At 41.9% G+C, this 24849-nt stretch overlaps 1 protein-coding gene across 1 annotated transcript in view; it reads right to left on the reverse strand.

Moving 5' to 3' along the window:
- Positions 1–24849, reverse strand: part of MAP3K15 (mitogen-activated protein kinase kinase kinase 15) — a 76394-nt gene that overhangs the window by 27939 nt on the left and 23606 nt on the right. The window contains exons 7-11 of the mRNA XM_090264164.1: positions 24203–24373; positions 21063–21175; positions 20677–20836; positions 17497–17647; positions 16219–16323 (exon numbers count right to left, since the gene is read on the reverse strand). Coding sequence (XP_090120290.1) covers positions 16219–16323; positions 17497–17647; positions 20677–20836; positions 21063–21175; positions 24203–24373 — 700 coding nt within the window. The remainder of the gene's footprint in view (positions 1–16218; positions 16324–17496; positions 17648–20676; positions 20837–21062; positions 21176–24202; positions 24374–24849) is intronic.

A 24849-nucleotide genomic window follows, 5' to 3' on the forward strand; every position in this document is an offset into this window, starting at 1 on the left:
ATCTTTATTTCTTTTTCTCCCTGGGCACATAGCTAGCACACTTTTTGCAGCCTCCCTGGCTGCTAGACAGGGCCATATGATGGTATTCTGATCAATGGGATGTAAGAGGAGTGCATCACCTGCGGGCCTGGCTCACAGCACCCTCCACAAGAGTACTCTGTTTTCTTGCCCCATTCACTACAAGATGGAATGGGGGCCCAGCCAACCTGGACAGGATGTGAGACAGAGATAAACTTTTATATTAATACACTGATATTTAGGGGCTATTTATTTTAGCAGCTAGTCTACCATGACTAACTGGGTTTTCAATTTATACAAGGCATGCTTTTAAAAAATAACTGTCCCCTCCCTCCACCACTATGCCTTCCTTAAATTTTGCAAAAAACTCAGCCTCAGAAGGAATGTCTGAAATCCTAGTTTCAGAAGAGCCATAGACTACAATACCAATACATTACAAAAATAAACTCTTGAAGAAAATAAATTGGTTAGTCTAAGAAACGTCACAAATGACCAACCAGCTAAGCCCCCTAGAGAAGAGAAGTATAAGAGCCAAATAACTGAGCACATGGCTTAGGAGAACAGCCACAAGCAGTTGTGTGACAAATTTCTTGCCATCCTGGAGCCATAACAGAAAAACTGGAAGGATGGTTCCCAATGAGAGATCCATTCACACATGTTGATTAAGCATCAACTAGGAGCCAGGGAAGGTACCAGCACTGAAGACACACCAGAACAATGAAGTCCCTGCCCTGATGGTGCTTACATTAAAGTGAGGGAGATGGGGAATAAATTACACAGCAGATTAGTAACATGGTAGAGGGTGAAAAGTGCTACAAAAGTAAATAATAATGCAGGGATGGGCATTAAGGTGGGACAGAAGATCATGATGTTAAACCAGATGTTCAGGGCAGTCCTCTCTGATGACCTTTGAACAGAAAAAGTGGGGGTGAAAGAGTGAGCCATGTAGACTTCTGGGGGAACAGTATCAGGCAGAGTTAATGTTACAGAAACAGGGGAGTCCAAAAACAAACCCCAGAGTTTGCGGCTGGGAGATAGGGAGCAGGAAGCAGCTTTCAGGATGCCCTTGCATGCCTGGAGCTAGTGGCTGGAAACATTGTTGCAAAGATCAGCTTTACTTCCAAGATTCAGGAAGATGGGAGGGATCTTGGACTGTGGGCTGGTAGGAAAGAAGCAGACAGAGCCTATGTAGGGTTGGGTGAATGGTCAGAACTGTTTGCAACACCCACGGTGTGAGAGAACGAAGGGAGAGAGAGGAGGAGGGAGGAAGAGAGAAGGAGCTGCGGACATTTTGGGCTGGCTCTGACTCTAGGAGGCTCGCTCTCTCAGGCTCTCTCTGGCCCTCATGCCCTCACTCTCTGGCTCTTGTGGGCTCCCTCCATGTGGCCTGGAGAAGGGCTCTCTAGGCTGCTTAAAGAAGAAGCTCTCGCCAGGCTGCTTTGAGAAGGAGAGGAGATCCATGCGGTTTGCATAAAGAAGACAGTTTACAAGGAGGCTGAGAATCCAGGCGGCCCTGCATTGAGAGCTGGAGGGCACCACAGCACAGAAAGGACCTCCCCAATCAGAACTGAGTGATTGGCAGCTGCTGGTAAAGCTGAACTGTGCCTGGGAAGTAGGGAAACGGTGTTTCTGAGTGTCCTAAGACTGGCCAGGTCTGGGAGGGGGAGGCAGGGCTTTGTGTAAATAAACAATTCTTTTCCTTTTCACCAAACTCTGGTATTCAGAGTTATAATTCTGGAGATCCAGGAAGATGGCAGCAGACTAGGGGCAGTGTTCTCAGCTCGCTCCTGTTAAGGAGAGACTCCAGGAACGAATGCGGAGAGGAGTGACTGAGTGAGTGTGGATCTCCGATAGCGTGAACAGGGAGGAGAGAGTGGGAGCAGCATGGAGGGGGGTGGAGGGGTTTACCACGCACTGCAGGCTGAGTCATTCCGGGACCCGGTGTGTGTGCAGTATCAAGCCGGAGAGCTCACTAGCCGAGAGCTGCTTGGAGGCTCCCCCTGCCAGGGGCGCACTGATAAGTGAATTCTTGTAGGGAGTTAGGGAGAGGGTTTGAGTGAAAAAGCCAGAGGAGTGAGAGAACAGTAAACGACCAGGACTGGGAGAAACTGTGTGATCTGAGTCTAGAGGGAAACCTCCTCAGCTGCAACCTCGGACCGAAAGTTCGGCATCCCGGGCGCCCGGCACTTGCGCTAGGGCCCTACAGAACAAAGGGACAGTTTTGGGGCTAGGAGACGGGTCGCACAGAAAAGCCGCTGCGGAACTCCAGACCCGGGGAGAGCTCCTGAGCAAGAGAGCAGTGCATGCCCCCGGCACTTTGAGCAATCGAGCTAGAATCCTACAGAACAAAAGGCGGGTTTGGGGCTAAGAGAGAAATAGGGCGCGCAGGGCGTGTAAGTAGGGAAGAGAGCAGAGGCGGTGGTTCTGGAGTGGAGACGGTTTTAGGGCGGGGAGAAGGGTCCGCAGGGAAGGGCTGCTGCGGAGCTCCAGGTGGGTGCAGAGCTCCAGGGTAGAAAAGCGCTGCACTGACCGACCACACTAGAATCCTGCAGAACAAAGGGACGGTGCTGGGGCGGGAAGAGAGATAGAGCGCGCAGGCCTATAGACAGGGAAGCCAGCGGAAGCTGTAGCTCAGAATAGAGACAGTTTTGGGGCAAGGGGAAGAGCCCACGCTGGAAAGCCGCTGCAGAGCTCCAGACTAGGGGAGAGGCCCTGGGCAGGAAAGGGCCACTGGGCCCGGCACTTTGACCGACTGTGCCAGAGTCCTGCAAAACAAAAGGACGATCTTGAGACAGGGAGAGAGGTAGGGTGCGCAGGCATATAGACAGGGAAGAGAGCAGAAGCTGTAGCCTGGGAATAGAGACAGGACTGGAGGCAGGGCGGGGATTGCTGGCAGGCACAGGCTGGAGCAACAGAGGGAAGGAGTAGCTGGACAAGCCTGAGGAGGGCTGAGGATGCCTCAGTGGGGTACAACTAAACGCGGCTCACAGCAGAGCGGTGGTAGGCCCACGAATAAAAGACTAGCAATCCCAGAATCAAGCAGGACCTTCTCGCAGCCAGCCAACCAACCAGAAAAGATTTGAAACCCATGGAATTTTGAAAAGGAGCGGACTCAGGAAGGAAGCAAGGAAAAACCAAAAAACAAACAAACCAAAAATACCCAGAGACTGTGCCTAAAAGTTGAATTGAGTTAAAATCCTCTCATTCTTTTATTTCTTACTATCTCTCTAACTGCCACTCCCATCCTTTCTTATTCTCGCTCCTTTTCTCCCCTCCTCTTCCCTCCCTTCTCTCCCCTTAGCATGTCTCCCCTGCATCCTATTCTTTAATTTTTTAATTTTAAGTTCCCTCCCTTTCCTTCCTATTCCCTTCTTCTAATCCCCTTCCTCCCCCTTTTCCTCATCCTCTCTCCGTTTCCTTTCTCTCTCTCTCCATTCTCTGTGCTAAGTACTTTCAATTTTATTAAATTCCTTTATTTTGCCCTCCTTCAGTCTACATTTGTTTTTCTTTCCTCCCTTGCCCTTATTTTCCTTCTCTCCCTATAAATATTATCTCTGTTTCTCTCTCTCCCTATTCCACTTTATATTCTAATCTTTTAATATTTAAATTTTAATTCTAATCTATTCCCCTCCCCCTTCACCCTCCCCTTCTTACCCCTTCTCTATTTCCACCCCATCCCCTCACTTCTTTCTCTCCCTCTTGTATTTCTCTCCTTCATCCTATCTTTTGTCAACTCTTCAATTTCAGTCTTTCCCTCCCTAATATCTCCTCTTCCTCCTGATTTCCTTCCCTCCCCGTGTTCTTTCCCTCCCCCATCCTCTTGCTTTCCCATCTCTTATTCCTCTCTCTATATATTCTCTTTCTCTCTATCTTGCTATTTTATATCATGTTTTAATCTCCTAATTTTTTTATAATATATATATATTTTAAAATTTTTATCCGGTCCCCCCTCCTCTCCCTCCCCTTCTTCTTTTGTTCTCTCCTACCCTTCTCTTCTCTACTTTCTCTCTTTCCTCTCTCCCTTCCTGTCTTGCTATTTTCTACTCTGTATTTTTATTCTTGAAAAATTCTTTCTCAATCTGTTTCCTACCTTCTAACCTCCTCAGCCCTCTGCTTCAATTTCTGGCTGTCTGTCTGCCTGGATGTCTGTTGTGTCTATCCTCCCTTCCACACTAAACATATAGCATATACCAATTATATAATTCTAATACTATACACTTCCACTTTCTCACTACACACTGTAACCCTCTCCTCCTTTTCAAACATACAGTGTAAATGTTAATTGCTGTCTTACATAACCTTGATCCCAATTGCTAATATTATTACCCTATCAACTTCCCGCTCAAAAATTACCCTTCCTTCATTTAAAACAACTCCTATCTATTTCTCCTAGGAAATAAGAGTCCCAATATCTCCATAAGTATATTAATACGGGCTCATTTGCAGCCTATAGTGAGATTGTATTTGGGGGAGATATTGGAGGGTGTGGGTTTCTTGCCTGGGTTGTGTGATTATGTTTTAGCAGCACCTCCACAAAAGATCTCAAGACAAGGTGGGCAGAGTGACTCTCAAACAACTAACCAGAGAAAAAGAACCACCAAATAGTAGCTGAAATACAACCAGACAGATTAAAGAAATATCATCAAGGACAACACAGACGGAGATCCAAGAGGGCGGAGGAGTAAGTGGAAGCTACACTAACCTCCTCCCAGGACCAGCCAGTGCTGACTCAGCCCCAGTACAGCAGACAGACCATTCCCCTCCAAGTGGCGTCAGAATGAGGGGAAATAAAAGCCCTGCCTATAGGAATTAAGCTGCCATACCCACGGTCCTTAAGCCTGACAGCTAATCACAGATTGAGTATAGTAACAACTAAAGGAGATAGACAAAGGCAGTAGATCCCTGGAAGTCTCCAACAGGCTGCCTAGGGCCAGTCTGGTACATGATCTGATGCCACCAGGGGCAGATCCAGGAAGTGCAGATCATTCTAAGAAGCACCAACAAACAATAGGAATCACAAAAACGGGGAGACAAAGAAACAACCCCCCATCAAAAGGAAAGGTAGAATCCCCAGAGAGAGTACTAAATGAAATAGAGGGGAGCAAAATATCAGATACAGAATTCAAAACATGGATTATGGAGAAGCTGAATGAGCTCAGTGGAAACTACAAAGAACTCCAGGGAAACTACAAGGAACTCCAGAAAAACTACAAGGAACTCACAGAGAATTACACGAGCATGAAAAAGGACATAGAAACTATCAGTAAGAGCCAGGAGGAAATGAAGAATACGCTCTCTGAATTGAAGAACACAGTAGAAGGAATTAAAAGCAGGCTAGAGGAAGCAGAAGATCAGATCAGCGAGCTGGAGGACAATGTAGACAAAAACTCACAGACAGTGCAACAAAATGAAAAAAGGCTGAACAAGACTGAAGAGGCTCTAAGACAGCTGCAGGACAACATGAAACATAATAATATCCGTAACATAGGAATTCCAGAAGGAGAAGAAGAAGAGCAAGGGATAGAAAACCTCTTTGAAAAACTAATGACAGAAAACTTCCCTAACATGACGAGAGAAAGAGTCACGCAAGTCCAGGAAGCACAGAGGGTTGCAATGAAGATGAACCCCAACAGGCCCACCTCAAGACACATCATAATTAAAATGGCAACATTCAAAGACAAAGAGAGAATCCTAAAAGCAGCAAGAGAGAAACAACTAATAACATACAAGGGAGCTCCAATAAGGCTATCCTCAGATTTCTCAGCAGAAACACTACAAGCCATAAGGGAATGGCAAAAATATTCCAAGCAATGAAAAACAAAGGCCTACAACCTAGAATACTCTACCCAGCAAAGCTCTCATTCAAAATGGAAGGTGAAATAAGGAGCTTCCAAGACAAAGGAAGGCTAAAAGAATACATCTCCACCAAACCAGCAATGCAAGAGATGCTAAAGGGTCTCCTTTAAGAAAATAAAGAAACAGAGACAGAGAAGAACACGAGTACAAAGGGGGAAAATGACAATGAATAAGTACTTATCGGTAATAAACTTAAATGTAAATGGATTAAACGCTCCAATTAAAAGACATAGGGTAGCTGAATGGATTAGAAAGAATGACCCACGTATATGCTGTCTACAAGAGACCCACCTTAGAACAAAAGATCTACACAGACTGAAAGTAAAGGGATGGAAAAAAAGTATTTCAAGCAAATGGACATGAAAAAAAAGCTGGGGTAGCAATACTTATATCAGACAAAACAGATTTCACAGCAAAGTCCATAAAAAGAGACAAAGAAGGGCATTTCATAATACTTAAGGGAAAAATCCATCAAGAAGATATAACCCTTATAAATATATATGCACCCACCCAACTTAGGAGCACCCAAATATATAAGGAAAATTTTGAAAGACTCCAGGAAAGATATAGACAGCAACATACTCATAGTAGGGGACTTTAACACCCCATTGTCAACAATGGACAGATCTTCGAAGCAAAGAAACACCAAAGATATTGAGGCACTGAACAACACTCTAGATCAAATGGACTTAGTCGATATATATAGAACTTTTCACCCCAAAGAAGCAAAATATATATTCTTCTCAAGTGCACATGGGACATTTTCAAAGATAGACCACATGGTAGGACACAAAACAAGCCTTAACAAATTCAAGAAAATTGAAATTATATCAAGCATCTTCTCAGATCACAATGGCTTAAAATTTGAAATCAACCTCAAGGAAAAAACTCAAAAACATTCAAACGCATGGAGAATGAATAACATGCTATTAAGAATGGGTTAACAATGACATCAAGGAAGAAATCAAAGTTTCTGGAAACTAATGATAATGAACACACAACAACCAAAAACCTATGGGATACAGCAAAAGCAGTCCTGAGAGGAAAGTTCATAGCAATACAGGCCTATCTAAAAAAGCTAGAAGAATCTCTAATAAAAAATTTAACCCTACGGCTACAAGAACTAGAGGAAGAACAACAAGCAAAGCCCAGATCAAGTAGAAGGAAGGAAATCATCAAGATCAGAGCACAATTAAATGACATAGAGACTAAACAAACAATTCAAAAGATCAACAAAACGAGGAGCTGGTTCTTTGAAAAGATAAACAAAATTGACAAGCCTTTAACCAGGCTCATCAAGAGAAAAAGAGGGACTTCCGGCCAAGATGGAGGCTTAGACGGACGCGCTAGGTCTCCCTCTACAACTAGAGAGGAATACAACTACTTCAAAACAAAGGATAACTAGAAATTCCAGAAAATAAAACTACACGGAAGCCCAACATATGAAGTTATAAACCAGCGGCGCTCTTTGGGCAGGTAGGACGAGAGAAAGGGGGCGGAGCTGTTTGCGGTCGCACCTGGGACAGCGGCGGGGAGAACAACCCCGGCTGCAGTCGAACCCCCGGCAGCTCGCGACCCCAACGCTGGGGAAAGCAGCCACCACATCGCCTTGAACAGTGAGGCCCAGGGGGGCGGGAGGACGGATGCCGGTCTCCTAGCGGAATAACTGTGTGAATCCATCTTGGACCCCCGCCCCCAAAGAAAGCGCCACAGGGTTGCGAAATAGGTCGCGGACAGGCACCGGTCGCTGGATTGTGACGCGTACACAGGCACTGCCCCCTACAGCCGGCCCAAGAAAACAAAACGCATCTGTCAAAATGAGGCAGACAACTATAGAAATCCCGGTGGCACAGCTCACCAGGCAACAGATGGAGAACCTGACAGATGAACAGATAAGAAACCTGTCAGATGATCAGTTCTGGGCCATTGTTATCAGGTGGCTTACAGAATTCACAAAAGATTTGGAAAAAGATGAGAAAGAAGCGAAAAACACTCATAACGAAAGGAACAAAACCACATACGAGACAGATGGTGAGGAAATAAAATCCAGAGTTCATTTCAACAAACCGGAATATGGAGAAGGAACAAGCAGTCAAACAATGCAGCAAGAGGAAATGGGAAGAAACGATGAGAGGATCAGAAACCTCTGGGACAGCTATAAAAGGCCCAACATAAGAATCATTGGTTTGCCAGAGAGCGAGGAAGATGAACTAGAACTTGAAAAATTGAGTGAAAATATAATAAAGGAGAACTTCCCAGACTTGGGGAAGGAAGTGGACTTACAGGTTCAGGAAGCACAGAGAGTTCCAAAAAAACTGGACCAAGGGAGAACCACTCCAAGACACATTATAATCAAAATGTCAAAAATTAAAGATAAAGAGAGAATCTTAAAAGCAGCAAGAGAGAAGAAAAGAATTATGTACAAAGGGGTCCCAATTAGACTATCAGCTGACTTCTCAAGGGAGACCCTGCAGGCAAGAAGGGACTGGCAAGAAATATTCAAAGTAATGAAAATCCAAAACCTACAACCACGAATACTCTATCCAGCGAAATTGTCATTCAGAATAGAAGGACAGAGAAAGTGTTTCCAGGACAAAATAAAACTGAAAGAGTTCATTAGATCCAAACCACTGTTATATGAGATGTTAAAGGGACTGGTTTAGAAAAAGGAGGATCAAGACAATGAAATCTAAAATGAAAACTGCATCGCAAGAAACAACAGAAGCTAGGGAATTGAAACAAAGGCAAACTAAACAGGCAACGAGACTGGAAAAAGAACTATAGATACGGGGAACATATTGGGGGGAGGTCAACAGGGAGGGGGAATGGGGAGAGGGAGGGAGATGATATAGGCATTAAGGATCATGGTAGGAGGGAATGGCATAGACAGAGAGGTTGAGAAGATCTGTATGCACAACTAATGGACATGATCTAAAAGGGGGGGACAACTGGAGGGAGGGAGGCCACCGGGTGGAGGGGAGCAGAGGGAAGGGAAATTGGCACAAATGTAATATTATAATCAATAAAACACATTAAAAAAAAAAAAAGAGAAAAAGAGGAGAGGACCCAAATAAATAAAATCAGAAAGGAAAGAGGAGAAATCACAACTGATACAACAGAAATAAAAAGGATTGTAAGAAATTATTATGAACAACTGTACGGCAAGATATTTGACAACCTAGAGGAAAAGGACAAATTCCTGGAAACCTATAGTCTTCCCAAACTGAATCAAGAAGAAGCAGAAAGTCTGAATAGACCAATAACAGCTAGTGAAATTGAAGCAGTAATCAAAAAGCTCCCAGCACACAAAAGCCCTGGACCGGATGGCTTCACAAGTGAATTCTACAAAACATTTAGGAAAGAACTAACTCCTATCCTCCTCAGACTATTCCAAAAGATACAAGAAGGGGGAAAACTCCCAAACTCATTCTATGAAGCCAGTATAACCCTAATTCCAAAACCAGGTGAAGACACAACAAAGAAAGGAAGACTACAGGCCAATATTGCTGATGAACATAGATGCTAAAATCCTCAACAAAATATTGGCAAACCGGATCCAGCAACACATTGGAAAGATCATACACCAGGATCAAGTGAGATTCATCCCAGAGATGGAAGGATGGTTTAATATTTGCAAATCAATAAACGTAATACACCACATAAACAAAATGAAAGACAAAAACCACATGATCATATCAATAGACGCAGAAAAAGCATTTGATAAAGGACAACACCCATTTATGGTAAAAACTCTCAGCAAAATGGGAATAGAGGGAGCATACCTCAACATAATAAATGCCATATACAAGAAACCTGAAGCCAACATCATACTCAATGGGCAAAAACTGAGAGCATTTCCCCTGAGGTCAGGAACGAGACAAGGATGTCTGCTCTCTCCACTCCTATTCAACATAGTCTTGGAAGTTCTAGCCACAGCAATCAGACAAGAAAGAGAAATAAAAGGCATCCAAATTGGAAAAGAGGAAGTAAAACTGTCATTATTTGCAGATGACATGATAGTGTACATAGAAAACCCTATAGACTCCACAAAAAAACTACTCGACCTAATAAGTGAATTCGGCAAAATAGCAGGATACAAAGTCAATATTAAGAAATCAAAGGCATTTTTATACACCAACAATAAAAACTCAGAGATAGAAACTGAAAGAAAAATACCATTTACCATAACAACAAGAAAAATGAAATACTTAGGAATAAACTTAACCAAGGAGGTAAAAGACCTGTACTCAGAAAACTACATAACACTGAAGAAAGAAATTAAAGAAGATACAAATAAATGGAAGCATATACCATGTTCATGGATGGGAAGAATCAACATCATTAAAATGTCCATACTACTACCCAAAGCAATTTATAGATTCAATGCAATCCCTATTAAAATACCAGCAACGTATTTCACAGACCTAGAACAAATACTTCAAAAATTTATATGGAACCAAAAAAGAGCCCGAATAGCCACAGCAATTTTGAGGAAGAAGAACACAGTAGGAGGAATCACAATACCTGATATCAAACTATACTACAAGGCCACGGTAATCAAAACAGTCTGGTACTGGCATAAAAACAGACATATAGATCAATGGAACAGAATTGAGAGCCCAGAAATAAACCCAGGTTCATATGGTCAACTAATATTTGACAAAGGGGGAAAGAACATCAAATGGAGTGAAAAGAACCTCTTCAACAAATGGTGTTGGGAGAACTGGACAGGGACATGCAAAACAATGAAACTAGACCACCAACTTACACCATATGCCAGAATAAACTCAAAATGGATCAAGGACTTAAATGTAAGCCATGATACCATAAAAGTCCTAGAGGAAAAAATAGGCAGGAAAATTTCAGATATCCCACGTAGCAACATTTTCACTGATATATCTCCTAAGGCAAGGGAAATAAAGGAAAGAATAAACAAATGGGACTACATCAAACTAAAAAGTTTCTGCTCAGCTAAAGAAAACATCAGCAAGATGAAAAGGAAACCAACCATATGGGAAAATATATTCACCAATGACATCTCAGACAAGGGATTGAGCTCCAAAATATATAAAGAACTTATATGACTCAACACCAAGAAGACAGACAACCTAATTAAAAAATGGGCAAAGACCTGAACAAACAATTCTCCAAAGAGGACATACAGAGGGCCCATAGACATATGAAAGAATGCTCAACATCACTAGCCATCAGAGAGATGCAAATAAAAACCACAATGAGATACCACCTCACACCAGTCAGAATGGCCATCATCAACAAATCAACAAACAACTTGTGCTGGAGAGGATGCGGAAAAATGGGAACCCTGGTGCATTGTTGGTGGGAATGCAGACTGGCGCAGCCACTATGGAAAACAGTTTGGAATTTCCTCAAAAAACTAAAAATGGAACTGCCTTTCGAACCAGCAATTCCATTGCTAGGATTATACCCGAAAAATCCTGAAACACCAATTCAAAAGAACCTATGCAACTCCAATGTTCATAGCAGCACTATTTACAACAGCCAAGTGCAGGAAACAACCTAAATGCCCATCTGTAGATGAGTGGATCAAAACACTGTGGTACATTTACACAATGGAGTTCTATGTAGCAGAAAGAAAGAACGAACTTCTACCATTTGCAACAACATGGATGGAACTAGAGAATAGATTATGCTTAGTGAAATAAGCCAGGCAACAAAAGAAAAATACCTTGTGCTGTCACCTATTACAGGAAACTAATGAACAACACAAACAAATGAGCAAAATTGAACCAGAGCTATGTAAACAAGAAGTAGACTAACAGTAACAAGGGGGGAGTTAGGAGGGAGAGAAGGGGGTAAGAAAGGGAAGGGTCAAGTCAAAGAACATGTATAAATGACCCATGGACATGGGCAACTGAGTGGGGACTGAATGTGGGGGAAGGGAGGGGCAGGATGCAGGGAAGCAAGAGGGGGAAAAAAGTGAGACAACTGTAATGGAAAAACGAACAAAAAACTTTTAGTGGGGGAAAATGAAAATATGAAGAATGGAAATGCTAGTTCAGTGAATATTAGGACAAAGATTTTCCTTCACGTTGTATATTTCTCTCCCTATCTGATCCCTCCAGAGTTTGGCATTCTAAACAAGTAAGTAATGACATAAGCTTCTTTGCATAAAACTAATAAGACCAGTTGTTAATAGAGGTTCCTTTTTTTTTCTTTTTTTTTTGACCAAGTCTTTGACTGGAATGTCAAGCCTAAGGGCGACATGCTTGGGCTCAGGTTGTTACCAAAAAGTGCTGAGGAACTGGGAATGACTTTCAAAGGTAATAAAAGCCCGCGAGATAAAAGACCTGGTACCATGGTTTGTTGTGTGGTCCACAGCAATCTTTCCAGGGAAGGAACGAAGGTTGTTTTCCTGAAAGATGGCTAGAAGGGACCTTAAGGCACAATGAAAAACCAGAAAGACTTGGAAAGGACAGGTGTGTACAGGCAAGGATGAATGCCAGGTATGTGGCTCAGCTTCTGTGCCATGAAGAGCAGACTGAGGGTCACCCTAAATGTTCCTTGGGTAAGTTCCATCAAAGCAGAACTAAAGATCATAAGTGATCATTTGCTGCTCTTGTTGTGTTTATGCAAATGAACAGGATAAATTAAAAATGGACTTAATGTAGTCCCTTTAATGACAAGGAGGGTAATCTTAGGGAGAAAAATCATTATTCAAGGAAAATCACAATGATCAGTGGTAGACTATAAAGTAGTGCAGCTAACAGTCTTAAAAGTTTTTCATTTAAAATATGGTTTCACTTGAAAATTAAACCATGTCTGTGATATCATCAAAGATATTCAAGTTGCAGGCAAGTAGAATGTCAAGTGCCTTGCAACTGGATGTCTCCCCAATAAGACAGTCTTACAGATTTAGAGACTTGTTTGTGGGTTATGTTACATAAATTAACATGTGTTTTCTGTTTTCAAAGGGCATAAGCCTATGACCGCATTACCTGAGTGACTGTCGGTACGTATAAGCCTCACTTAATCCTCTCTGCAGCACTGCCTCCTGAGACTCAACTTTTTGGCTAAACTAAATGGCTGGGTTGGTGAAGAATGGGGTGATCTGTGGGCTTCACTTGAAAACTGGTTTCTCTTTTCTATCCTAATGGCTTGGATAGAAAGGACCCAGAGGTCTGAGAGGGGGGAAACCTAAACTATTCCCCTCAGCCCAAACTAAGTATAATGGGCAAAAGGGTTTTGGACAGGTGAGATGTGCCTAGCACACCTTCCTCCAAAGAAGCCCTTTTTTTTTTTTTTCCCCTAATGTGGGACATTGAAAAATTAATCCCTGCCTTTTGTCATCTAGTAGTTATGGATTGAATGATGTCTTTTAACCCTTTTTGCCAAATCTGTTGCCCCCAGAACACAACAAGTGTGCCAGCCTGTTAAACCAAGCACGCCGTTGTCCGGAGACCGCCAACTGACCTGGAGTCTGCACGATCCTTCCCCATGTGGGAAGGCCACCCTCTCACCCCTACTATTAATAGGGATTTCTAGACCCAAGGGTAGGTAGGACGACGACCATGTCCAGCTTGAAGCAGCTAGAGGAGTTTGAGACCTTCGCCCATTGTCCTTTACAAGATTACATAGGGTCTTAATATCTGAGAGGGAGGGATATTTTTTATTGTTAAAATAATTAATTAATCACATATTTACTAAAAAAAAGAGAGAAGAAGAAGAATATATGAAAGGGTGAAGCGGGAAAGCTTGTATGTACGAACCATGGGTATGGACTTGGAGGGGGGATTGCTGGGTGAGGGAGATGCTGGGTGGAGGGGAGTAAAGGGGAGAAAGTTGGAACTATTGTAACAATATAATCAATAAAATACATTAAAAAATAAATAAAATTTTTTAAAAAGTTATAATTCTGGCGGCGGGAGGGCAATCGGGCCCCTAACTAAACAGCCCATGTGTTCTGTTTCAATCGGAGCAGCCCAAAGGTTCCGTTACATTAACAGCACATTCAAAGGCCCTGAGGTAGCAGCATGCTTGGCATGTCTGGGGACCAGCAAAGAGGAGTCTGAGTGGAGTAAGAGAGCAGGGAGTGGTAGAGGAAGTTGGAGAGCTCATGAAAGAGATCACAGCTCCAGGATCCCCCAGGCACTTCTTGGCTTCTGCCCTGCGTACCCTCAGAATGCAGACTTTGGGGGAGGAATCCTGGCTGGCTGTGACAATTTTGTGTTAAGAACACAGATTTCCTGTGTAGGTTTGTCCTGTTTCTGACATAGGTATAAAAGGTACTCCCCAAAAGGGCTTCCCAAAACCAGCTGCCCTACCAGTGTGGACAGTGTTGGTGGCTACATGTGCCTGTTGGTGACTTTGAGGTCTGTGAGGAGCTGAAGGACAAGGGCTGCATTTTCTCCTGCCCTGTGTGGCCTCCTCACATTGGTGTGCTATGTGCAGCTTGTGCCAGCTTAGGAAGGTCAATTTTGTACAGCTCTTCCTAACCCCATGTTCAGTGACTCAATGCAGCTTGCTTAAAACTAGTCATGGTAGAAGAGTTTATACCACAGAAATCAGCGAACATTACAAATCAGCCCTTTCCATGTGTGTCCCTTAGAGAATTGGTTGTTAAACACTGACCAACATATAAATTTCTGAACCCTTGGCTAACAAACCACAACTTAATCTCATCTTACAGCAATGCTGTGTGTGGATGAAAGTGTGTATGTGTGTGATCTCTCCCACGAGCAACAGCCCACCGGGAAAAAAAATGCAACACCATGTAGAGGAATGTCATCTCACTTTATACCAGGAACTTTCAACTTTTCTCACGTCATGGACACATAAATTACTAAAATTCTGTGACACACCAAAAAAATACATTTTTTGCCCATCTGACAAAAATAGGTATAATTTTGATCCATTCACAGTGGATGGCTATTGTTGTAAGTTATTTTTTTACTTGATAATCTAAGGGAACAGAAGCCACTGCCTCTGACTAAATAGTCAGGTATTGCATGTTTTAAAAATTCTTGCGGTATCCCAGTGTGCCTCTTGCGATACACCAGTGTGCCGCGTCATACTGGTTGAAAACTGCTGCTCTAGGCAAATCTGCTTGCTTTCACAATCTGCAGAATTTCAAAACTGCACATGAAGGCGAAAGCAAAGGCTTCCTTTCGAAGAAAAAAGGCAATTGATATCTGTCTCAGACATCTGTTCTGACAACTACAAGCACTTGTGTAAAACATTTCATCAGTCAAGGAAAACTTAACAGTTGCTGCTTATATAGTTCTTTTCCATTTCTTATAATGGACTACATGCAAAGTAAAACATTTACAACTAGTAAGCTAGTGTAGTATATGTACCAATGGAACTTTCCACTAAGGGCCACCAACCATTATAAGATTCCAATTAAGTGGGCAAAGTGTAAAATTCCATGAGACCAAAACCATTTTGCTGCAAAATTATGAAGTCTTTTTAATAGAATTAGTTTTTCCACAAGTACTTGTCAAAATATGAGGTGTTTTGTACTGTATGAATGGAATAGTGATATTATAGGTCAAAATTTTGAAAATTCTTTCGTATCACGGTGTTATCAATGATACAAAGAAAATAAGCAAAGTTAGTCTCTAATACAAGAATTCCAACACCGAGAATAGGGTGCTTTTCATCACATTGAATACTGCTTGCCAGTCCCTTCTTGCCTGCAAAGTTTCTCTTGAGAAATTAGCTGATAGACTTATAGGCACCCCTTTGTAGGTAACTCTCTGCTTTTCTCTTGCTGCTTTTAAGATTCTCTCTTTATCTTTCACCTTTGGCATCTTAATTGTGATGTGTCTTGGTGTGGTCCTCCTTTGGTCTAGCTTGTTTGGGACCCTCTGTGCTTCCTGGACTTGTATGTCTATTTCTTTTCACCAAATTTGGAAAGTTTTCCTTCATTATTTTTTCACATAAGTTTTCAATTTCTAATTTCTTGCTCTTCCTCTTCTCCTCTGGCACCCCTATGATTCGGATGTTGGTATGTTTATAGTTGTCCCAAGGTTATCAGCTGGGAGGGGGAAGGGGGAGAAACGGGGAAATGGTGCAGGGACTAAGAAGCATAATTGGCTGGTACAAAATAGAGAGGGGTAAGTTAAGAATAATATAGAAAAGTGTGAAGCCAAAGAACTTATATGCACGACCCATAGACATGAACTAAGGGGTGGGGGAGACTGCTGGAGGGAAGGGGAGTACCGAGCCAAGGGGCACAGAGGAAAAAAATTGGGACAACTGTAATAGCATAATCAGTAAAATACATTTTAGAAAAAGAAAAAAAATCAAATTTTTGATTAAGTCATAAAAAATAGAGCAAGCTGTTGGTGGTCTTTTTCTTACCGTTTCTGTGGGTGAGACATGCCACAGAGAAACTGACTTCTCAGCTTCATTGTTTACAGAAACATATGAAGGCTGGTAGACTTTGGTTGATTCTATCACCAGAACCTAAAAGAAGAACAGATGTCTGTAATGCACAAGAATATACAACATCGGCCACCCTGCCCACTGAGAAGGTGGGAAGCTGTGTTCTCCACCAACACACATGAAAGACCTGTACAGTGTGTTAATGCTGCTCTAGGGGCTGTGGACGCAGCAGCCCACAACAAAAGTCCCTGCCCTCAGGAGGTCTCTGCTCTAATGGGGCAGATAAAGGAACAAACAGATAGGGATATGCAATATGGTATCATATAGAACTCTGAAGAAAATAAGGCAGAATAAAGGTGAGACCGGAGGCAGGGAAACTTCTTTAGACAGGATAGTCAAGAAAGGCCTGCTTGGGAAGGTGACAGAAAAAAAAAGAGGAATGTTACAGTTTTTGAGAGAAATAAGAAAGTAAGCTGGTAGGTACCAAGTCTAAAAAATGCAAGGGGACGAAAAGTGAGGTGACATCAGTCTTGTTTTATTTTGTTGGGGTAAAGAGAGGGAGTAAGGAAGGGGATGGGGAGAAAGTACAGGAAAGAGCTAGAGAGAGAATGAATTTCCAAAGCAAATAAAGCAATATGTTTAACACTGCTAAACCTAGGTAGAGATTACCCGAGTGTCTGTCCCATTATTCTTTTCTACCTTTCAAGAGGTTTAAAATATTTCCTAATTAAAAAATATTTTAAAACTTAATGCCTAGGGACAAAATTATTTCATAATCATTTCAAGTAAATTAATCTTTTATTAGCTATTTAATGAGATTCTTGAATGCTACATGTTCACAAAATCTTATGGCATAAATACAAAACACAAGTGCTTAGATATCTTAGTTATGCCTCCTTATAAGATGGTCATAAAACTTCAACAAAAACTCACTGAAAAAATGAAAGCAATTTTGCTTTTCAATACAGTTTTAAAAAGTAATTAGTGGCACTGAGGCCAATCAGAGCCACACAGGAAACAGGTTTGAATTCCAAAATTTCACTATTAGTTCTAGAACAGGGGTTTCTCCACCTCAGCACTACTGACATCTTGGGCGAGATAATTCTGTTTGGGGAGGCGCAACTATCCTGTTAGATGTTTACTGGCATCTGTGGCCTCAACGCCATGAGCTGCCAGTTGCAACACCTTTCCCACAATTTTGACAACCAAAATTTCCTTTTTTATGTTAAAGGAATGAACTTTAGCATATCTTACTGGAAAGCTCAGTCCATTAATAACGTCCTCTGTTGCTCTGAAAAGTATATCTATCCAGAAGTTAAGCTGTTCTCCCATGGGTGAAAATTCGAGAATATATTTCTTGAGGCGCAGAATTAAAGACAAATTCTTAACTAGTGTTTTCAAGTACCTGGAAAAATCACAAGCATTAGTAAATTACATTCCCAAAGAAACTGAGTTCAATTCTACTCTCTTTAAAAGAAGTTTCCTGCCCTGGCTGGTGTGGGTCAGTGGATTGAGCGCAGGCCTGAGAACAAAAAGGTTGCTGGTTCAATTCCCAGTCAGGGCACATGCCTGGGTCGTGGGCCAGGTCCCCAGATGCGGATATGTGAGAGGCAACCACACATTAATGTTTCTCTCCCTTTCTTTCTCCTTCCCTTTCCCTCCCTCTAAAAATAGATAATTTTTTTAAAAAGAAAAAAACAAGTTTCCTGAAAGCTTTATTTACTTAAATTTGTATTGCACAGTGAGTGCTTCTTAATCGTGTGGCAGCCATATATGCACTTAATTAAAAGAAACCCAAATAGTAGGCAAAATAAGTTAGCTCAACAAAATCATAGAACATGACTTTTTAACCAACATTGGTCTAAATCTCAATTTTGGTACACAGTATACAAAACACAGATTGGCAAGCACCTGCTAACTGTCCTAAATAACACAAGCAAGTTGTTTGAAGTTCAAAGCACTTGCAAAATGGTAAAATTTCAATCTCATTGTCTTTTTCTTTAATTCAACTTTTTATTTTGAGGTAATTGCTGAAAATTGCATGTACCCTTGCCTTGGCCCAGTTTACCCTACCCCAACAGAATTCACCTCACTGAATTCTAAAACAATTATCACAATCAGGATATTGACCTTGATACAGTCGAGATAGAGAATATTTTTCCACAGCCACAAGAATGTCTCTTATTTCCCTTCTATAGCCATGCCTACTTCCTTCTCATCCCCAACTCCCCTCCTGGACCTTTGGCAATCACTAATATAAAACTCATTGTCTTTTCTTTAAAAAAAAATTAGATCTGAGCAGGTAGATTTTGATGTTATGAGATCTTGAATCTGACTACACCTTTACTATCCTCAGGCAAGATGAACTTTTTGAAACGTAACTGCCAAGTAGTGGTGGTCACATTTTTCTGGAACTAAATGGGGATGGTTCAGGTGAAAGCATCACGGTATTATTTTGCCATTTGAGGACAGAGTCTGGAGCTATCCTGGGAAGGCAGATCAGTTACCCTGAATGACTTGCTTGGGTACGGGATTAACTCAGCCGTCCTGGGCTGTCCAAACTCTCCACATTTCCAAATAATGTTCTGGCCCTAGACTGGCGTCAGGAAAATCACCTCCAAACCCTTAGAAAAGCCTGCTTGATAACAGTGATTTGTTTACCTGGAGCCTTGGCCCATGCCAGATAGTTTATGCTAACAACTGATTCATGGTGGGGGCCTTGGGCAATGCTGTTATCAGTGTGATCTCAGTCACATGGGTCCTCCATGCCTACATGTCTGACCCCAATAAAAACCCTGGACAGAATGAGTTGGTGAGCTTCCCTGGCTGGCAATACATTGGGCATGCTGTCACACATTGTTGCGGAGATAAGTAAGCACTATCCACCCGACTCCACCAAAAGAGGACAACTGGAAGCTTGTGGCCTGGTCTCCCCAGGCTGTGCCTTTTGCCTTTGCTGATTCAATCTGTACCCTTCTATATAATATAACAGCTTTTCTCAGTTCTGTGAGGCCTTCTAGCAAATGGTGAACCTGAGGGTGGTCTTGGACCCACAACAATAGGTATAAACACTGTAATTCAGCCCAAGTGCTGATAGAAGAGGAATGTATTCAAGCCTCCAGCCTGCTCTCCATGAAGTCAGCTAAAATCAGGATTCTAGAACATCAGCCACTCAGGAAGGGCTAGAGGCCCAGTCTGTCTCTAAGTGTTCTCTCAGCCTCAAAGAGCTTTCCAGAGGTTGATATGGTTTGGGGACCAAAATTTTAGTTCTTCAGACTGGGAAGAAATGGGGTCAAACTAGATATGACTGAAGAGATTCCTACACCTGGGAGTCCAGCTTGGCCCACTGGGCTGGGAAATAAGAGCAGAAAGATCAACAAAGGTTGTTAAAAGCAAAAATTGTTAAATTATGCAAGTAATCCAAATGCATTTTCAACAAGTCAGGAAATAGATAAGAAAAAAAAGAACAGATTAAAAACTCATAAGGCTATCACCCTGAGATAACCACTGTCAATATTTCAGGGAAAATCCATCATTCATCATTTATTCATTATAACAAGTATCTACTGAGCAACTACTATGAGACAGTAGCAATCAATAAAATAACCACAATTCTAAGGGAGCTTAATGACTATTGGGAGTCAGATACTGCGCAGCCTGCCCAGATCTTTTTTCTTTTTTTTTTTTTTTTAGTCTCATACCAAACACATATTTTTAATTAAAATGAGTGCATACAAAACAGCAGTTCTCCAAGTGTGGTCCCCAGACTGTCAGCATCAGTTTGTAATTTGTAAGTGCAAATTCTCAGGTCCCACACTAGACCTTCTGAACCAGAAATTCTAAGGTTAGGCCCAGAAATCTCTTTTTTAATCAACACAGGTGATTCTGACACATGCCAAAGCAGTTGGCTTTTCTTACTCTATCATAAACCATAAACACATTTCCATGTCCCCAAGGATGTTTTCTTGCACATTTTAATAGCTCTATAACCTAGGGCCATAGCTATGCCACATATTTTTAAGCATATATCTATTATTGGTATTTTAGTTCCAGTTTTCATTTGTGATGAATGTTATTTTCTTGCTGTGTTTTTCAGCTTTACAATGCTTTCTCACAGATACACAATATGTACTAGTATCAAAGAAGGCTTTGCTCTTGAGGACCTGGCTGACCTGAGAAAATTAATAAGACTCAGAGTTTCACCTTGGCAGTACAGCATGTAGGGGTGTATCTTGTGTGTGCGTGTGCATGTGTCTGTCTTTCCCTTCCCTCAGAGTTGTTCTTTCTGCCCTAACTTTGTCATAATGAAGCCAGAAGGAGAAACATAGTCATTGCTCTTGTTTTTTGCATTTAAACCTTTTCTCCCTGGCAAAAACATGTCACGACATGATCAAATATTGAGAATAATAATAGTAATGCACAGACATGACTCACCAGACTGGAGGCTTCAGTAAGAACAATTTCTCTGCTGCCTGGATGGCCTTCTTGATATTATTGGCCAACACATTGGTGCTGAAGAAGTGACCCACATCCCAGTAATTGTTCATTTGCTCCAAGGACCCTTTTATTCCCAACAAATTGTTCAGCCAGATACCTTAAAACATGAATTTTAGATAAAGTTATAAAAGTGTTTCTAGTTTCTATCATATTATGTAAGCCTTTAGATAGAAGGAAATAATGGGTATTTTATTTTGGCTATTGTCTCGGGAGTGCCATCAGAGAATAATTGTTCCTTCTGAAATATGCTAGTTATTCAAACATAATTTTTAATGAACGTGTGTTACCAAAGCATCAACACTTGCAACAATAAGTAGCTTTACCTATATTCCTTAGTTCCATGGATGTTTCAAACTGGTGTCCAGTGATTGTCAGCAAAACTGCGAGGTTAATTCCGGTATAAAGAGATGGCTGAAGCTCGAACCCTCTGCGTAACCTACGATCACAGAACCATCCAGTTCTTGATATATAATCTTACTATGGTAGGAAAAAATGTGTAAATAATGGTACAAACTTTCTTGTGAAAATCCTTAATACTCTAATTTATTGGTTTCCAGCTTTCCTTTCAATCTTTATAAACCGCTACAGGCAACACTCAAATGTCTTCCTAAAAATTTCATAGTAGCAACACAGTAACTTACACTAGGGAGTTTAAAATTTTTTCATTAGGTTTTGAAAAAAAGAAACCATAATCATTGTGTAAATTAAGGAAACTATATTAAAGTGTACAAAAGAAAATTAAAACCTATTAAAACCCTACTCCCAAAAGGAGACCACAATTTGATGTCCAAATCTCATTTTTGAGTTAGATTCCATTTCTTCGTTGAACATCTTGCATCAATTATAGGCTATTTCTCTGCAGGCCATTTATTTCTTTACATACATTACAAAATGGAGTAAGTTTTTCATGTATGAAGCACTATTGTCAGAATCCTGGAGCTCAAAGAACTGTAAGAGCGGTGGCATAAAGTGACAGAATGGGCAGGAATCTATTACATTAGGATCAAGATACAAAACTGCAAATACCATTTTTATACCAATAGGAGTTTGGGGAGCTCCTAAAGAACTTTAGTTTAATTGGACATATTTCAGGCCACGGAAAATAGGCATAGAGGTGAGTTGAGGAAAGTCTGCAGAGCACCAGGACAATGATCTAAGTTTGAACTTTTAATTAATAGGGAGTGGGGAGCCATGGTGGGATCTTTGACTTTTAGGATAGACTTTAGAGACACCAAGGAGGGAACCTATATGGGATACTGTTCACACATTCCTAGCAAATAGTAAAAAAAAAAAAAAAAAAAAAAAAAAAAAAAAATGGTGCTGATTGGAGGGAGGAGATGGGAAAGGATTGGCAGGGAGTGAGGAAAGACTCACAGAGGGCTGGAATTGGGGACTGATTGTATAAGTGAGTGAAACTTATGAAACATCAACTAAAAGTTTAAGCCTAGGAGGCTAAATGTGGTAAGGAAGCAAAATACTGGAAGCCATACCTTGTGGCGATAAGAAAATGACTTCAGTCTTGGACATGGTTAGTCTTAAATACCAGCACCATCTGAAGGTAGAACAGGTGGACAACGAGCGGGCATGTGGGGACACAACTTAAAACAGAGGTTGAGCTGAAGACAAGCGAGGGATCCCAAGATGTGGGACTGGCTAGGATCTCCAGGGAAGAGTGTGTGGACAGAGAGAAGAGGGTAGAGGAGCAGCAGTCTGCAACCTTTTTGGCACAAGGGACCAGTTTCGTGGAAGACAAGTTTTCCACGGACCAGGGGTGGGGGGATGGTTTCGGGATGATTCAAGCACCTTACATACAAGCTCACCCCCTGCTATGTGGCCCGGTTCCTAACAAGCCCAGACCAGTACCAGTCCATGGCCCAGAGGTTGGGGACCTCCAACACATATGAAAGAACAAAGATAGACAGAGAAACAGCAGCCAGAATTAAATGAACATAGAACAGCAATGCCAAGAGCTCTTGTAATGGAAATGGATAATATGAGCTGTTGGATCCACCTTCAAAAGACATCCAGGTTCTGACTTATTTTCATCACTACCAGGCTAGTTCAAGTCATCACCAGCTCTCTCCTGAATTATTTCAATAGCCTTCTGTTCCCTGCTTCTGCTTTTACTCCTGTGGTAAATTGTTCAATGGCCACAAATTCCTCTCATCCCACTGTGCCTTTGCAGTACGATTTTGCCATTTCTCCCAACCACACATAGACTCTTATTTCTTTACCCCTTTAAATCTGGGGTGGCCATGGGATTTACTTTGACCAATAGCATGTGGTAAAACTGGCCCTAAGCCTCAAGAAGCTTTGCAGCTTCCACCTTTGCTCTCTTAGAATGCAGCCCGTCATATAAGAAAGCTGGTATACAAGGATTAGAACCACATGGCAGAGAATGGAAGCCATCTTGGACCTTCCAGCCCTCTCACCCTCCAGCTGACTGCAACTTTAGGAGTGAGCCCAGCACTTTTGAGAGTGGAACCAGCAGAGGTACTGCCTGGCCAATCCGGAGAATCATGAGATTCACTGTTTTAAGCCACCAAGTTCTGGAGTTGTTATGCAGCCAATGATAGTTGATACACCCCCTAAAATTTTTCCTTTGCTTAACAGTGAGAGTACTCCAGTTAAAATGCATGTCAGAACTTGTCACTCCTCTGCTTAGAACACTCTGATGTTGTATTGTCTCCCTCAGAATAAAAGGGTCATTTTCCCTCCCATTTCCTGCCACTCTCCACTTGTTCATGCCTACCATCCTTGAGCTTGCGCAGCATGCCTTCTCCTCAGGGTCTTTGCCCTTGTTGTCCCCCTCTTCCTGGAACACTTTCTCCACAGTTATCTGCAAGGCTCATTCCCTTGCCATCTTCACATCTTTACTCACCCACACTGGCCATCCTACCTAAAACAGCAGACAACTTCTCCCAACCCTCCTTTCCCCTCCCTACTTAACTTTTCCCCATAGCCCTCACCATTAGTCCACATCCTATATATTTTATTTTGTCTGGCTTCCTTTACCAGCAATGCGAGGTCCATTAGGAGAGGAATTCACATCTGCTGTTTATCCCCTCCATCTAGAAAAGTTTCTGGCACACACTAAACCCTCAAGAACCCTTTGTTCGATGGATGGATGGATGAATGAATAACTCACTGAGAAGACAATGCCCTGACAGGGGGAGAACAAGGTTCTGGAAGAAGTAGCTGGGAAGGAGCATGCCAATCCTCCTCCTAGCCCCTGTAAATGAGTGAACTTGTGGGGAGAATGTCACCAGGAAAAAATCCTGTTCCTAATGGTTTCCTCAGGGAAAAAGGAATGTGGAAATCCCCAAACCACATGTATGGCATGTTTTTTCACGGCCAACAACCAAGCAGGCACACATGCATAGGAAAAGGTGTGGGTTTCTAGCCACTGTAATTCTGTTCTTTGCAGAGATGCATATGCTACTGACTAGGGCTGAGGGTTTACCACTCAATGGCTTTGTCTTTGCTGGCATTATCTCTGTAGTTTGAATCAAAGAAGATGTCCTTGTAGATCACTCCACACAGGCATAACGTGGCGGGGGATGGGCACTCAGACTTCTGCAGAACCTCAAGTATGATGCTGAGAGCCTTATCACGGTCACCCTCGCTGTTTCTCCTGAAAGAGTCATGTGATAAGATCATGAATGTCTAAATCAACACATAGAAACATATATACATTCATTCTGTCAGGGACTGGGTGTGAGGACACTATGCTTTATCAGAAAAAAAGTCTAAATTATATTTATTTTTCATATTAAAATGCAACAGCTTAAGATCCACAGTAGACTTCTAGTCAAGATGGACGCATAGGTAAACATGGCTCATCTCCTTACACAACCACTGCAAAAATTACAACTGTAAAACAACTATCACCCAGAATCATCAGAAAATAGAGCTGTATGCAAGTCCAACAACCAAGAAATTAAAGAGGTTACATGTATTCAGATGGGTAGGAGAGGCAACAACCAAAAAATTAAAGACGTCACATTCATACAGATGGGTAAGGAGGGGCAGAGGGGCAGAGATGTGGAACAGGTGGTCCCGTACCTATATGTGGTGGATAAAAATCAGGAGGGATACCTTGGGAGTGAA

This window comes from Furipterus horrens, unplaced genomic scaffold, assembly GCF_987537825.1.
Source record: "Furipterus horrens unplaced genomic scaffold, mFurHor1.1.pri manual_scaffold_17, whole genome shotgun sequence".
NCBI lineage: Eukaryota > Metazoa > Chordata > Mammalia > Chiroptera > Furipteridae > Furipterus > Furipterus horrens.